This window comes from Adiantum capillus-veneris, chromosome 7 (genome assembly GCF_014529385.1).
Source record: "Adiantum capillus-veneris isolate H3 chromosome 7, ASM1452938v2, whole genome shotgun sequence".
NCBI classification, from domain to species: domain Eukaryota; kingdom Viridiplantae; phylum Streptophyta; class Polypodiopsida; order Polypodiales; family Pteridaceae; genus Adiantum; species Adiantum capillus-veneris.
Genome location: NC_140937.1, coordinates 13065367 through 13079204, shown reverse-complemented (window position 1 = coordinate 13079204; position 13838 = coordinate 13065367). Strand labels below are relative to the sequence as shown.

The 13838-nt window shown below is 43.0% G+C and overlaps 2 protein-coding genes and 1 long non-coding RNA gene across 10 annotated transcripts in view; 2 read left to right on the top strand and 1 right to left on the bottom strand.

Annotated features, from left to right (window-relative positions):
• Positions 1-7855, top strand: part of LOC147453456 (16S rRNA processing protein RimM family) — a 103634-nt gene extending 95779 nt beyond the window's left edge. For 6 of the 8 annotated variants that reach the window (XM_086515631.1, XM_086515632.1, XM_086515634.1 and 3 more), the window contains 6 exons: positions 3783-4046; positions 4823-5022; positions 5110-5404; positions 5484-5600; positions 5873-6673; positions 6785-7855. In XM_086515631.1, coding sequence (XP_086371757.1) covers positions 3783-4046; positions 4823-5022; positions 5110-5404; positions 5484-5600; positions 5873-6673; positions 6785-6826 — 1719 coding nt within the window. In that variant the 3' untranslated portion in view covers positions 6827-7855. The remainder of the gene's footprint in view (positions 1-3782; positions 4047-4822; positions 5023-5109; positions 5405-5483; positions 5601-5872; positions 6674-6784) is intronic. The other 2 variants (XM_086515636.1, XM_086515633.1) reach the window with 1 other exon arrangement.
• LOC147453455 (uncharacterized) lies at positions 6791-8680 on the top strand. Its single transcript, XR_015188539.1, has 3 exons — positions 6791-6938; positions 7012-7074; positions 7935-8680. It is a non-coding gene; the product is annotated as an uncharacterized LOC147453455 (long non-coding RNA).
• A 1309-nt stretch (positions 8681-9989) lies between these two features.
• LOC147453454 (uncharacterized) lies at positions 9990-12593 on the bottom strand. Its single transcript, XM_086515639.1, has 2 exons — positions 10802-12593; positions 9990-10552 (listed from the first exon to the last, which is right to left on the bottom strand). The coding sequence occupies exons 1-2, from the start codon at positions 11812-11814 to the stop codon at positions 10315-10317; spliced, it is 1251 nt and encodes a 416-aa protein (XP_086371765.1). The 5' UTR covers positions 11815-12593; the 3' UTR covers positions 9990-10314.
• Positions 12594-13838: the final 1245 nt, after the last annotated feature.

Below are 13838 nucleotides of genomic sequence, written 5' to 3'. Positions count from 1 at the left end.
ATGGGCTTCAACCGTTTCAAAATTGATGAAATCCAGTCAGTTTGTGTACTCGATGTTTTTGAAAGAGTTGAATGATGAACATAGGGCAAATATGTCTGACCTTGATAAAGAACGCCAATATTTTCTCCACACTCATACCGATTGCTTTTCCGAGGGCCTGCCAGACGAGTTGCCACCAGCTCGTCTTGAGGATCATACCATTGATCTGATGCCTGGAAGCATACCACCGAACCGACCACCTTCCCGTGTGAGTTGAGCCAAGAATGAAGAGATTATGAACCAAGTGAAAGACCTCTTGGAAAGGGTGTTATCGAGCTGAGTACTTCACCTTACTGCTCTCCGGTGTTGTTGGTATTGAAGAAAGACGGATCTTGGAGAATGTGCATTGACTATAGAGCTCTCAACAAAATCACCATCAAGAACAGATTCTCAATTTCTATGATCGATGATATTCTTGACCGACTACAAGGATCCTCTTGTTTCAGCAAGATCAATTCGAAGAGCGGATATCATCAAATCCAAATCGCGTCGGGAGATGTCTACAAGGCAGCTTTTCGGATGACCTTCGGTTTATTCGAATTTTTGGTGATCCATTTCGGCCTTACCAATGCTCCACCGACCTTTAACCGAATGATGGACAAGATTTTCAGAGAGTACAGATATTTTGTTGGCACTTTCTTTGATGACATTATTGTCTTCTCCAGGATGAGGCTGAACATAGAGAACATCTGCTACAGGTCTTTCAGGCATTGCGAGTTCACAAGTTGGTGATTAATGCAAAGAAGAGTGAATTTTTTCTACCAGAGATACACTTTTTGGGTCACGTTGTCTCAGCAGAAGGAGTGCAGATGGACCCGGCCGAGATTGAGACTATACATGATTGGCCCGATTTGAAGAATGTCCATGAAGTTAGAAGCTTCTTGGGCTTATGTTCTTACTATCGGGGGTTCATTAAGAAGTTTGCAGAGGTTGCTTCCCCTTCGCAAAGGAATCCCTTTTTCGTGGGGACCCACGGAGGTGATTGTCTTTCAGACATTGAAAGAGAAATTGACTACAGGACCAGTTTTGACTTTGCCGTATTTGCAGAAGTGATTCGAAGTATATTGTGATGCTTGTGGTTGTAGTCTGGGTGCGGTCTTAATGCAGGAATCCATGTCATTGCCTACGAGAGCCGATTGTTTTCAAGGCCGGAATTGATAGCACAGATATATGAGAAGGAGCTTTTGGCGGTTATCCATGCTCCTTGTCACAAACGGGAGCCCATCGCAGTATAGAATAGACTCAGAAAAATAGAATTTATCACTTATTACTGAAGCCAAAGGAGAGAGAGAGAGAGAGAGAGAGAGAGAGAGAGAGAGAGAGAGAGAGAGAGAGAGAGAGAGAGAGAGAGAGAGAGAGAGAGAGAGAGAGAGAAAAGATCGACACAGTATTGGGGTCCAGAAGATGGGCCGATCCCCCCCCTCCCCGTAATAGTATATTATTTATTGAGGAGAAGTCTATACAAGCACTTGAACCGAACGTAATACCACGTTCGTTCTAGAATAAGACTTGATGGTTCTCGGAAGCCTCGGTTTCCTATTCCTAGGGCAAAACCCTATTCCAAGGAACTTCCGTTCCATATTCCAAATCCTCGAGAATCAAGGTTCTCGCCTTTGGATCTCACCTTCCAGACTCGGGGCATGACATCCTTGCAACTCTTTTCCGACTCTGTTCCCAGAGACCTCTTCTTGCAGAATAACTCAACCTTCCCTGACATGAAGTCCTTCCCTTGGGAATTTCAACTTCCGGATCACATCTTGAGAGTACCACTCTCAGATCCGTGGATCTACTTCCCTAACTCGGGTACAAAACCCTTGGGCTGATCTGGCTCTAGTTTCTCAGAGCGCTTTTATCTTGTAGAGGCTCCGTGCCTTCCTCTGCTCCCGCTCTCTCACGAAGAGGAATTACACCTGCAATCAAATACTCAGAGATCATAACATGAAAATCGTTACCTCCACAATCTCGACGCTCGAGACGCAGCTCGGTTCTCGAAAAGCAATTCCCCGGAAGAGATCTCTACAGAGAAAATCCTCTCTTTCAATCCTACACACAAAAGAGGTGTATTCTCGGGTTCCTTTTCGTAAATTAGCCCCGTCTACGACGTTTATGGGGTGAAAACAGAGAGACCAGCTTGTCGCGATGGAAACACGCTCCGTAGGCACTTCTTTGCGAGGGAACTCGCGCACTCGGTCTTGCCGACATCTGTTACACTTGGGGCAACCATGGGCATCACCGACAACGCCTTCTTTGTGGATGAAATCTGCAGCAGCATCTTCTTCTTGCAAGAACTGATCTCCTCCTTGCGAAAACTGGTCTCTCCTCTGGGAGAGGGCGTGTGATGCTTTTATAGCTCCCTGGCCACGGCAAAGATAGTAGAGCTAGGCTGGTTGTGGTGTAGCTTGTCCACGGACACATAGGGTTGTATGTGTCACGTGACACAACATTTCTGTTTGATAAATCTCTATAGACATGATTGCAATAAGGATTAGTCAATCGGACATCTAAGAGGTCCCGACTCGATCTAGATGCGATTGCTATTTCATTGCCGATTAATCATGGTTTGAGATTGGAATGATTGTTGAATGTGATTTGTCATGTGATGTCCTTTGATGTGACTGTCGATTGGTACATGTGCTAGATGTGTTGTTTCTAGTGCGTCGGTACTAACAGTCAGTGTCTGCTAAGACAGTTTATGGCCTCTGTTTGTTTTGCAGGGGTAATCGAGGGCAATTACAATGCTTTCAAGAGGGGGATATGTCACAAATTGGTGACGTGGCATGACCTGGACATGGGGCAGCAGAGCACCCCCACACCCCGGAAAAGCAGGCCAGCCAAATGCGCCAACAGGTTGGTACGGGTTTTCGTGAATTGCGGCGCAATTTGTTGCAACAGGCTGACGTGGCATGACCTGGACATGGGGCAGCAGAGCATCCCCACACACCCCGGAAAAGCAGGCCAGCCAAATGCGCCAACAGGTTGGTACGGGTTTCCGTGAATTGCGGCGCAATTTGCTGCAACAGGCTGACGTGGCAGGGTTGTACGGAAAACCGCTTTTTACGCTGCTGAAAAAAAAAAAGCAGTTTCGACGCAGGGCTGAAATTGCGTGGCTGAGTTTTGGCAGCTTTTGAGCCAAGTGCTTTGATTTTGAAGGCTTTTCATTTAAAGCTTTTGGGGCTCTGCTTTTGGGTATCCCTTGTAACTTATAAATAAGTGGCAGGGCCCTCACAACTCAGAGCATCTGGACGCAGAGTGTGAGAGTGAGAACCCTCCCACTCTCTTGTACTTTGAACATAGATTAATACAAAAGGAAATACCGAAAGGGGTGCTAGTCTTTGGGGCCAATATCTCTAGGCACGGAACTCCGCTTGGCTGTGTCGAATCAATTGTGAATTGTGAACTGTTTTAAAGTGAATCTCTGCTATGTCGCGGTAGAATCTTGACTTGGAGTGTCCAAGTTTGTTACAGCAAGCAAGCTCATTTATTCCAATCAAGAAAAAGCCAAGCCGGACCATTTAGCTAGACTGTTCATTGATGAGGGTAGAGGGATGACTTTATAGGAGGATTTGTAACCATGGGCACCTTCTTTAGTAATGAAAGGATCTTTTTACCCAAAAAAGAATCTTGACTTGATGTAGTTTTATCTGAGGCTAAAAAGAACTATAAAAAGGTTGATCATTTCATTTTCGGCATGTCAAACTTTCCTGTCTTTAAAATCCAGGTGGTCTATGTCTGATATTTTCCAGGATTCTGGGAACGTAATAGGGAGCATTGTGGATATTTTCAACAGTGGTGCCAGCGATTTGTTACGAGTGAAACTTTCTTATTTGGTGGAGAATGATGGAGGAGATACGGAAACAAAGGACAACCTTGTTTGGATACCATTTGTAAAGGAGATTGTGCCCATTGTTGATAGAGAAAGCAGATTTGTAGCGATTACTCCTCCCCAAGGACTTCTGGAATTGAATGCTCCCTCCAAAAGACCTCTTAAGGAAGAATTGAGAAAGCAGGTATGTAAATTGGAAGTTTTAACTGGGCCTATTATGCGAATCCTTTTTATTGTTTTTGACAGTGAATGTAAAGCGTAGGTATGTTTGCTTCAAAGAACAGAGAGTTTGAAGCAGCTGTATTGTCAATGAATAGGGTAGACATGTCCATGATGTACAATCTTAACTAGCATTTAGTTGCTTTGGTAAATGAGCCGACTCTTTGCTAGGTCCCTATCTGTTAAGGATTAGGTTTGAGATACCTTTACCTTCGCTGGTTTCTAGTGCGCTGGCAGATAAAAGGTGAGATCCCGTAGAACAGCCCAAGAAAGGTATGCAATGCAGACCGGTTTGTAGGATGCAATTATGCTGTTGTCAAACTAATTTTGAAAATTAGGTTTGTTATCTGCTTGATTAAGGTCCAGATCTAAGATGAAGCATACATGAATCTTTCTAGCGATCATTCTCATCAGGTGCACTCAACACACCTGCATGGGGGTTGGTATGTTTGCCATTTGTGTACAGATTGGAGGAGTTTGAGCTTGGTCTGCATATAGAAAGGGGAAAAGGTCTATTGCCCTATGTAAAGTGGAAGAGTGTGCATCTTATGTCTCTACGATGTAGGGATAGGAGAAGAAAATGTAGGGAAGCTTAGGGTCTAGGAAGTAAGTAGTCTTGCCTGCTTTTTCCTTACATTAAATTTGTTGGCTGTGCTCAGAATCACTTGAACTTGACTTCTGCGCTTGATCTACCACTAAAGGCATGTAGAGATTTTGAATGCAGCCTGTTGTTTAACCCAGGCTTTGAGAAGTAAAAGAAAATTGCAAGATAGGATGGCTGGAGTTAGAAAGAAGGTGTTAGCAATGAAGCAAGAACATATTCTGGCTGGTTTAGCTTGTGGAGAGGATCCTCAAAGGGAGGCATTGAAAATGCAACTGTTAGGCATTGACTTTAGTTCACTGAAACGTGCAATGGAGACGTCGTCAGAAGATTTCAAGTCGTAAGTTACCTGCAGGTCTGCATTTATTCTTTTGTACTTTCCTTGCTTGCATAAATGAACGACGGGCATTTCATCTTCCGCATGCAGGTCTTTGGGTTCTGATGTGAATGCTTTTAGCTCCACTATACCTCCTCCTCTCGATTGGAAAGGACTGACAGGATGGCTCAGGGATTCTCCAAAGGGGTTGAGATGTGGTGATGAAGTCAATGAATCAACTTGGAGGTTATGGCGTCATGGACTTGGGCTGGTTGCTGAGGGAAAAGTGGCCATTGTTTCATTGGCCACAGGAGACATTGCAGATGCGGAGCTAACTGATTCTTGCTTTGAGTCAAATTTGGAGGATCAGGCAGGTCAAGTGCTTGCTATGCAAGAACTGGCTGAGGTATTGGGAGTTCTGCTGAGTTAAATTTTATGATTATGGTTGTGCAACTGTTTACATATTCTCGTTTCTGCTTGGACAGATGATATCAGGGGAAAAGCCCCTAATACCATGGGTGGTGGTGACCGCAGAGTCATCGTCTGAGTATGTTCAAAATCTCCTCAAAGCTGAATCACACTTTGGACTTTCTGAACAGCAGGTACTTTTCAATATTAAATGTTAAATGCAAAACTTCTTCAGTGAGGTGACTATCTCCTTCATGATGCTGGTGGCAATAACATGCGGACAATCGTAGATCAGATGCTTTGACTCCACATTTGTAACAAAATTGATTTCATATTTGAATTGTTCCATAGAATTTGCTTTTGAATTTGATGTGAAGTTTCAAAAGTCCATGCAATTTTGTGGTGCTAAATACAGTGCATGACAATTTAGTGTCTTGCTTTAATACGTTTCAGTGTGTGCAAACAGGTACATTTTGTCAGATTGAGCTGCTTGCCATACGTCAGTTGTGATGTGGAAGGTGATCAGAAAATCTTGATGGAGTCACAGTGGAGTATTATTGCTGGTGCAGGTGGTGATGGCCAAGTTATTGGTGATCTAGATGATTCGGGTGTCCTTAACTCTCTAGTGGAGATGGGGGTTACTTATATTCATGTGAACATATTGCAACGAGTCAGAAATGTAATTTTCCATCCCCACTACATTACATGCATACTCATTGTTTGTTTATCTTGCAATTTACAGCTATGCTCCATGGAGAAATCTTTGGCCACCAGTTTGGATCCGGCAATTTTCGGAGTTATGGAGGATCAGAATGCTTGTGTTAGTATCAGGGTTACTTCCGAAGCTTTTGAAGGTGACCATGGCATTTTATGTCTTCAAAAAGGTTCTGTTGATGGAAGAGGCCGTTCTATATTTATCTCAGCATCTGAAAAAGCTGCTGGAGCTGTGAAAAGCATAGTTGATAACTTTGAGCATTTCACTGTTGTGAAACCTCATGATGTACCAAATACAGCTTCCTGGACCCTCAAAGATGATGAACTTGCCTATAGAGTCCCATCAAACTGTAGCTATACTCTGTCGGTAGAGTACCTGAGACACCTTTCTCTACAACGCCATGACTTTATATATGACAGTGAAGTAAAGAAGACCGGCTTTATAGAACCAAGTGAAGAGATCACCCTTGGAGAGAATGCAGTAATTGAAGAGAATGCACTGCAGCTGAAATGCTCTCTTCACAATGCTTTAATGTTCTGCTCTCCGTCTAAGGTACCCAATCGAAGTGTTCCTTCATCTGGTCTCTTTGTATAATAAAGAGTAATGAACAGGGCTTTGTGTGTGTATTAGTGTCATCGATTAAGAATCTCATTTGGTTTGCAGGTGGCCCTCCTCAACTGTGACAAAATGTTTGTCTATAGCTAAAAATGGGTCCTCATCAGTGTCTCTTATAGTGGCTGTTTATGCACATTGGAATGTTTGTGCTTCGAGGGCCTTTGCTGCTGGTGGGATAGTGTGCCAAATGAGGCCTTCATTGGTATGAAAAAAGAGCACTGTGGTTTAACAGTCAAATTGAAAAATAGCTGAATGCTATTTTGAGTGTCTTCCAGATGGTGGACAATGTGCAAGGAACAGAGAAGGGGGGCATAAGACAGGCAAGGCTTTACACACAGGCAAGGGTTACCATTTTGACTTAGCGTCTACATTCAGAGTCTCTTTGTTCTATCTCTCTTCTGACTTATTGTGCTTCTTCTGCTTTACCACTTATAGACAGTCTTTAAGCAAGGGCCCTATTACATCACATTGGCCTTGTTCCTTTTGAATGTCACAGAAGAAGAACAGCGTGGCCAAGAGAATCAGTAAGGACATTGCTATGGAAATATATCGGTTCTAAACTCCACTTCAGCATACCTGCTTTTCTAGTGATCCAAAGTCTCCACAGAAGGAGTTTATTTGACAAGTATGGTCCTGTAATATCTATACGAGGCTTACTGACATTTTATAGATAGTGTGTCGGACATATTCACTACAAGTTGTGCGCACGTCTACGTCATTCAATGTGGTGTATTCTGTGTGGGGTGAACCTTGGAAGGTAGCTTTTCTTATGGCCCGATGTCTAGGAGAGTTCAGCTCCTGGCCACTTCTTGTTTTTCCCCCCCTTTTGACAGGGGTATAGTTGCTGCTGGTTCTAATTGCTTATGCAGTAAACAGTATTTGTCTAAAATCATCATGTCCGAGTTGATAAGTATCCTTCATTGTATATTGGTTTGGAACCATAGATGTTAGCTCAAAGCAAAACTGGCTATATCTAGATTCATTGGATTGCAGTTAGTAAAGAACTCATGCCTGAGCCATGACATGCTCTCTCTGGAGTATGGTCCATGGAATCAATGTCTATGTTTGGATTTTGAGGGATGTCTGTGTTATTGAACATTTTTGGAATCAGCTTTACTCCCCTGGTGTATCAATGGAAAGCTTATTGATAAGACTGTAGGATGGAAGGCTGAGCTGTTAATTTGAAATGTGTATGCAGGAGAAGATTGAAGAGACATTGTGCCAGCTGAAGAGCCTCGGGTTTATTCAGCAAGTGGAACTGCAAACAAGACAAGTACAAGGTTGTTTCATTCATTGTGATATGATACACTATGGTTTGGTCCCATGGGCTTCAAAGAGAAGCAGTGAGTTGGAATCAACCTGATTTCACACATAATCACAATTTCATTGCAGTGTGCCATGACTGCCCCATAATCTCAAAATTTCATGCTGTCACACTTCATTGCGTGTTGTTTCGCCTATAACTAAGCAGAAGTGAAGGGCATGGCCAACGAGCACAAAGGTTATCGAGCAGAAAGGCATGGAGAGAGAAGTTTTGTCTTGAAGACTTTGATCGTGGTGGTGAATTCTAGATTGAGATCGATGGTGTTATCTTTAGTGTAGACTGCTGCATAGAAATGTTGAGCCCATATAGAGATACTTTTTGCTTAGAGTGAGCTATAGACGAGTCTTTGCCATGCCTCTGATCTTGAATGCACGGGAGGTTTATAACCTTGTTGTGGTCAAATGTGAATATTGTGTGTGAGGCTCTCTCGATAGCTCTGATGGGCGTACTTACGATGGCTAGCTATATGGGATGCCGTGTGGTCATTGCTCTCATTGTTTAATGTTGATTTGCACTTTCTTTTTATGATGCCCTTAATCAATCAGTTGGTACAAAAATATATTTGTCAAACCATCTCTGCATTATGAATCTGAGACTTAGAAAATTGCATGCATGGCTCATGACCTTAAACTTTTGTGAAGACATTAAGCATACTCTCTCTCTCTCTCTCTCTCTCTCTCTCTCTCTCTCATAGGCAAACAAGAGCTATTATTGAGCGCCACAGAGGAAGATGCAAAGGCAACAAATACGCCTGAACAGAGCTATTCAATAGTGCCTTGTATATTTAAGATCATCGATGTAATTTTTGATAGACCTTTAGCTCTATTTTGGCTTTTCTAATTCTCTCAACTAGACCAGAGGTACATTTTCATTGTTCTCTTTTGGACTCAATGGGCCACATCGAATATTCTCTCTCTCTCTCTCTCTCTGTCTCTCTCTCTCTCTCTCTCTCTCTCGTAGCAGTTAAGCAGATGGGCAGAGAGTTGGAGTGTGAGTAGTGAGACAAGCAAATGGGAGACGGATTTATTGTAGCTTTGTGGATTTCCGCAAAGCATTTGACATGGTTTCCAGAGCTGTATTGATGCACAGACTATAGGAGATGGGAGGGCCCAATGAGTTGATTTGGGGTATCATGGCTCTATATAGATCAATGGTGAGACTTGTATGCATTGTAGAGGGAATATTTGATTTAGTGTAATGCATTATTGGAGTGGAACAAGGTTGTCCATTGCCCTCCACTCTATTTGGTATATATATAGATGAGGTTTTTGGTTACATTGATAAAGAGGGTGATACAAGTGTTCGGTTGGCAAGGACATGGATTCCATTATAGCTTTGCGGAGGAGATATGCTGCCTACACTATATAGAGCCAGAGAGGGAGATGCATTATACATGTCAATGCATAGTGTATCTCGAGATACGAGGGTCGCTTCCATTGTCTATTCAGAGAAGGCTTTGGACCCTTTTCCATAGTCATGGGTTATCAGGATGAGAGATGTCTTGGATTGTATATGCTTGAGTTACATAGACACAAAGTCAATTTACTAAGGAGATCTGAATAGAGATAATCCCAGAGATAAATTACTCATTGCTTCACACCGGCTGTAGTTGAGGATTCAAGCCATACTATCTCAACATCCAGAGTTCAGATGAGGATAGATTTATGACCCATTATATCACCTTGTATTGAGCACCCATTGTATCAATGATCACACATGCCTCACATAGTTCTAGGAAGTGCTATTCATTTTAGGATATATGATTTGTACCCAGAATTGGTATTAGATTCGCCAGATGCAAAAGAAGTTATAGGATCTATGTTTTGTACCCAGACATGGTATTAGATTCACCGGATGCATAGACTAGAGACTAGTAAAGTTCTCCCTCTCAATGCTGTCACAAATATTATGATGGAGCAATTCACGGTGTCCATGGCAGACTAAAATTGCCTTGCTTGCCAATTGGGTTACAACTCACCTCTATATTACAATCATCATTTCATATAATAATAGGCACAAAAGCCTCAACTAGGTCTGGCTATGTCTCCCTGGAATAATATCATGATACCATAAGAGTAGGTAGTGAAAAATCTGATATCGATATACTACAGCAATCAATTCATTAGTGAATTGAAATTAAGCATCATTGGGAAGGAAACCGATCAAGCCAGAGCTGCTTATTTGTAGAGCTCGATAGAATAAACGTTAATAAGGAGACCAGATAGTTGAGTCGTACTGTAGAACACATGGTGCGTTAGGCAGCAGCTGCGGGATTCATGAAATTCGGTCTGCTGATTGTGATCGGGTGGTGGGTTGTGGCACTTGCAACACTAGTAGTAATGGCAGCTGCACCTGCAGAGGCCATATTGTAGCTTTGATAAACTGGAGAAGCACCTGAGCGTATCACAGAAGGAGCATCATGTCTGTCCTTGCGCTCGTCAATTACAATCTGTTGATATCTACATTCCATGCTACAAAATGCTTTGTCTCCACTGTACATTGTCAAAATGAAGCAGTCAATGAGTGGTTTCAATCAAGGTGTTCACTTAAAATCTCAACAGTATAGCAACCTTGCTTAATGATCACTAATGCTAATTAGTTTTGAATTTTACATGCACACGCATATAAAAATGAGGCTGCAGGCATTTCGTTCTTCCATTCAATGCAATATTGAAGAAAAAGACTAAGAAAAACAAAAAAAACAACAACGCAGTGCGCTCGACACAGTTTTGAACTTTCACCTGTACATGAAGACATCATGTCCTTGGCCTAGAAGGCGCTTGCAGAGATAGCAAGAGTCTAGAAATTGCATATCCATGTTGCGGGAGCTATTCTCGATGGTGCCATGGAGATGATAATGCTTACTATATTCAATTGTAGGGGAGCTCGCTGACAGCACAAACAAGCTGCTTTTCTTGCTTTTTTCTGGCATATTCATATTGGCTTGCTTCCAGGTGATCTCTATACCGGTGCTCTTCGGGTGCTCACTACTGATCATGACCTCCTTCATCCAAATGCTTTTGCATCTTTCTCTGAAAGGGGAAGGCTCCTCAAAACTCCAGTTGCTTTGTTCACCATCTCTTTGGGAGCTCCGTGGAAGCTCATGAATTGTCTCCTCGGTATGGCCACAGCTTTTCTTACCATCTTCTGCCCAACACTTGATTGCACTGACAGCTACTGTAGATGAGTTGCCATTCTTTCCATCATTGATTGAAGTGGCATGTCGCGATGGGGTGACCAATTCTGCAATGCCCCTGAATATGGGCCAGTTTAAGTGGGCTGCTGGTACTGGATCACACTCAACCATAGCACAAGGCTTCCCGATTGACGTCGGCACTCTGCTTCTCAAGGATGTCTGTTTGGCTTCCAATTGGGATTTGCAGATAGGTGCTGGAAGCAAGGGTCCGTGTGAGAGGCCACAAGCTTTGGCTGCTGGCTCTGATTGAAGGAGGGGAGGAAGCAGCAGCTGCTGTAGCGCAGATCTTGGGGAGGTGACAGTGGTGCTTTTACCCTTGTGGGTAGCTGTTTTGGAGCTAATTGAACATGAATTCATGCAATTAGAGTGTATCACTGCACTTGGATCGATCCTACATACATCATCATCATCAGTATCGGCAGGTATAAGTACTGCCTCCGATTTTCCTCCTTTGGGCGACAAGTCGAAGCCGATCACTTGGCGGGGGGCTTCCACGTACGGCTTCACAAAGCGGCTTCTAGGCATGGTGGATTGCACGCCAGCACAGGTTGATCCCATGATGCCAAATTGTTGACCTCTCTGGTTTTATGTATTTAGCCTGAACCTACTACTTCATGTGGGTAATAAGGTCCTGCTAATCACACCTTACCGTACTCATGCTGAGAGTACCATAATTAAGCTTGAAGGGGCAGCTTCACCGATCAATTACCGAACCCAATTGAGCTGAAAGACCTCATACATGGAATTTCTGTGGACTGAAAGAGCCCAATAGTAATCAAGGCTGATCGAGCTGTTCTGAGGAGTCGAGATTAGAGTAAGTGCACGCGCAGTGGGGCTTCCCAGCCGATTAGAAGCTCGCATAGACGGATGTTCGAGGAGGCTGTGTTGATCATGGTGTGGTTGAATTACCTGGATGCAGAGATGAAGCTCTGATAAATTGATGTGCCAGGCAGCTTAATGGGCCTGACGTTGAATGCAAATTAGCTCATAAAGAGCTCGCTACAGGCAGAAAGCTCATGAATTAAGCTGTGATGAGTGCATACAAGGATAAGTTGCACATTCAGTGGCAAACTAGCTTCCTAGCAGAAGATTCACAGGTGGATAGGCCCAATATAGTTTGCAAAGTGAGTCCCTCTCTCTCTCTCGCTCTGTGTGTGTGTGTGTGTGTGTGTGGATTAGGCCTCTAATCAAAGAAACAGAGAATTCTGAATCACTTGATTGACATGTATAAGCCAACCTCCTCTCATCATGCGCACTGCCCCCAACAGGGAAAAGGAGGGGAGCTGAGGAAGAAGGCAAGAGAGAGAGGGGACTCGCAATTTATATAGATAGCTCCTAGGTGCCTCTCAACTAGAAAAGCATTGGCTTACCTACACAAAAGCACTCTCAGACTCTTTCTTATTCTTATTGCACCCACTCCTAAGTAGCATGGTAATCATGCACATTTCTTATCAATATGTGTAGTTATCACAAACATCAACAAGATTCACTCACACTTTTTCTTTTCTTGGAAGAAAAAGGCATTGGAATTTTCATATTATTATATTATATGAACTCTAAACAGGAGGAAAATTACATAAAATCTAAAGAGAAAAGGAAAAAAATAGTTTTTTTTTTCTTCTTAATTTAAAGGGGGAGGGAGGCCAGCTAGATTTGGTCTCCTCAACCCCAACTTCCCAAGCCTCTGCCAATGCATTGGCAACTGACCCTTAGGCCATTGCATGAATATTGTAATTTGTCCTTACAATATCATTGCTTTATTTTGCAAGAAAAATTGACCCCTTCCCCCCACCCCATCCCACCCCACCCTTTCTCTTAGTCACATGGCTCTCGGGCCCTACATGAGCTAATCAAAGTTGCCTCTTTTTCCTAGTGATAAGGAATGGTACCCTTGAGAATTTGAGAATTAAGTAGTGGTTGTTGTCACATGAGTCATCATATCATATGCACACATAGTCTCACGGGAGGACCTACAATCAACTTGCCTTTTGTAATGAAAAAAATCCATCATTGGTTTGATGTTTTGATACTTCAAACCACTAATTATGGGAGATGTGGTTGAGATCAATCATCCAATGCAAATCACTTCCTTTGATGCCCATATCCGTAAGTAGGCGATTCACACATGGCATACTTAATCCCAACTTGCACACATTAGCAAGCTCTACCGCCTCTCCCCCACCATTCTCGTCCTTGGCGGATTGAGGGCGATGTTGCCACACAAGCTTTCTTATGCAAACGTACAGGTCAAGTTGTAGAGTGTAAGGGAAAAAATTGTCATCGCCGCGAAACTCATCAACCCCAAACTGTTTCATTCTGAAACATGGAGTTTTCGTACCAAACGTTTCACCCCATAGGGAAGAGGAGATGAATGGAAACCATCAATATGTATAATCAAGAGATATTCATTGCCTAAAATGGTGAGTTATATCAAAAAATGAAGGGGCTTTTCAACCAATGTTCATGATGGGCATTTTAGCACCACCCAAAACATGATAGGAGTTTCAAGGTTTCATCCTTGTCGAAACGCATCTCACACTGACCATGTGCGTGAATAACCCTTAGAGAGCTCAAAGACACAA

Excerpts from the sequence above, each read along its gene's own strand:
- LOC147453454 (XM_086515639.1), bottom strand. The coding sequence starts at position 11,814 with ATGGGATCAACCTGTGCTGGCGTGCAATCCACCATGCCTAGAAGCCGC. Across the intron at positions 10,553-10,801 it reads CATGATGTCTTCATGTACAG|TGGAGACAAAGCATTTTGTA; the intron begins GTGAAAGTTCAA and ends GACAATGTACAG.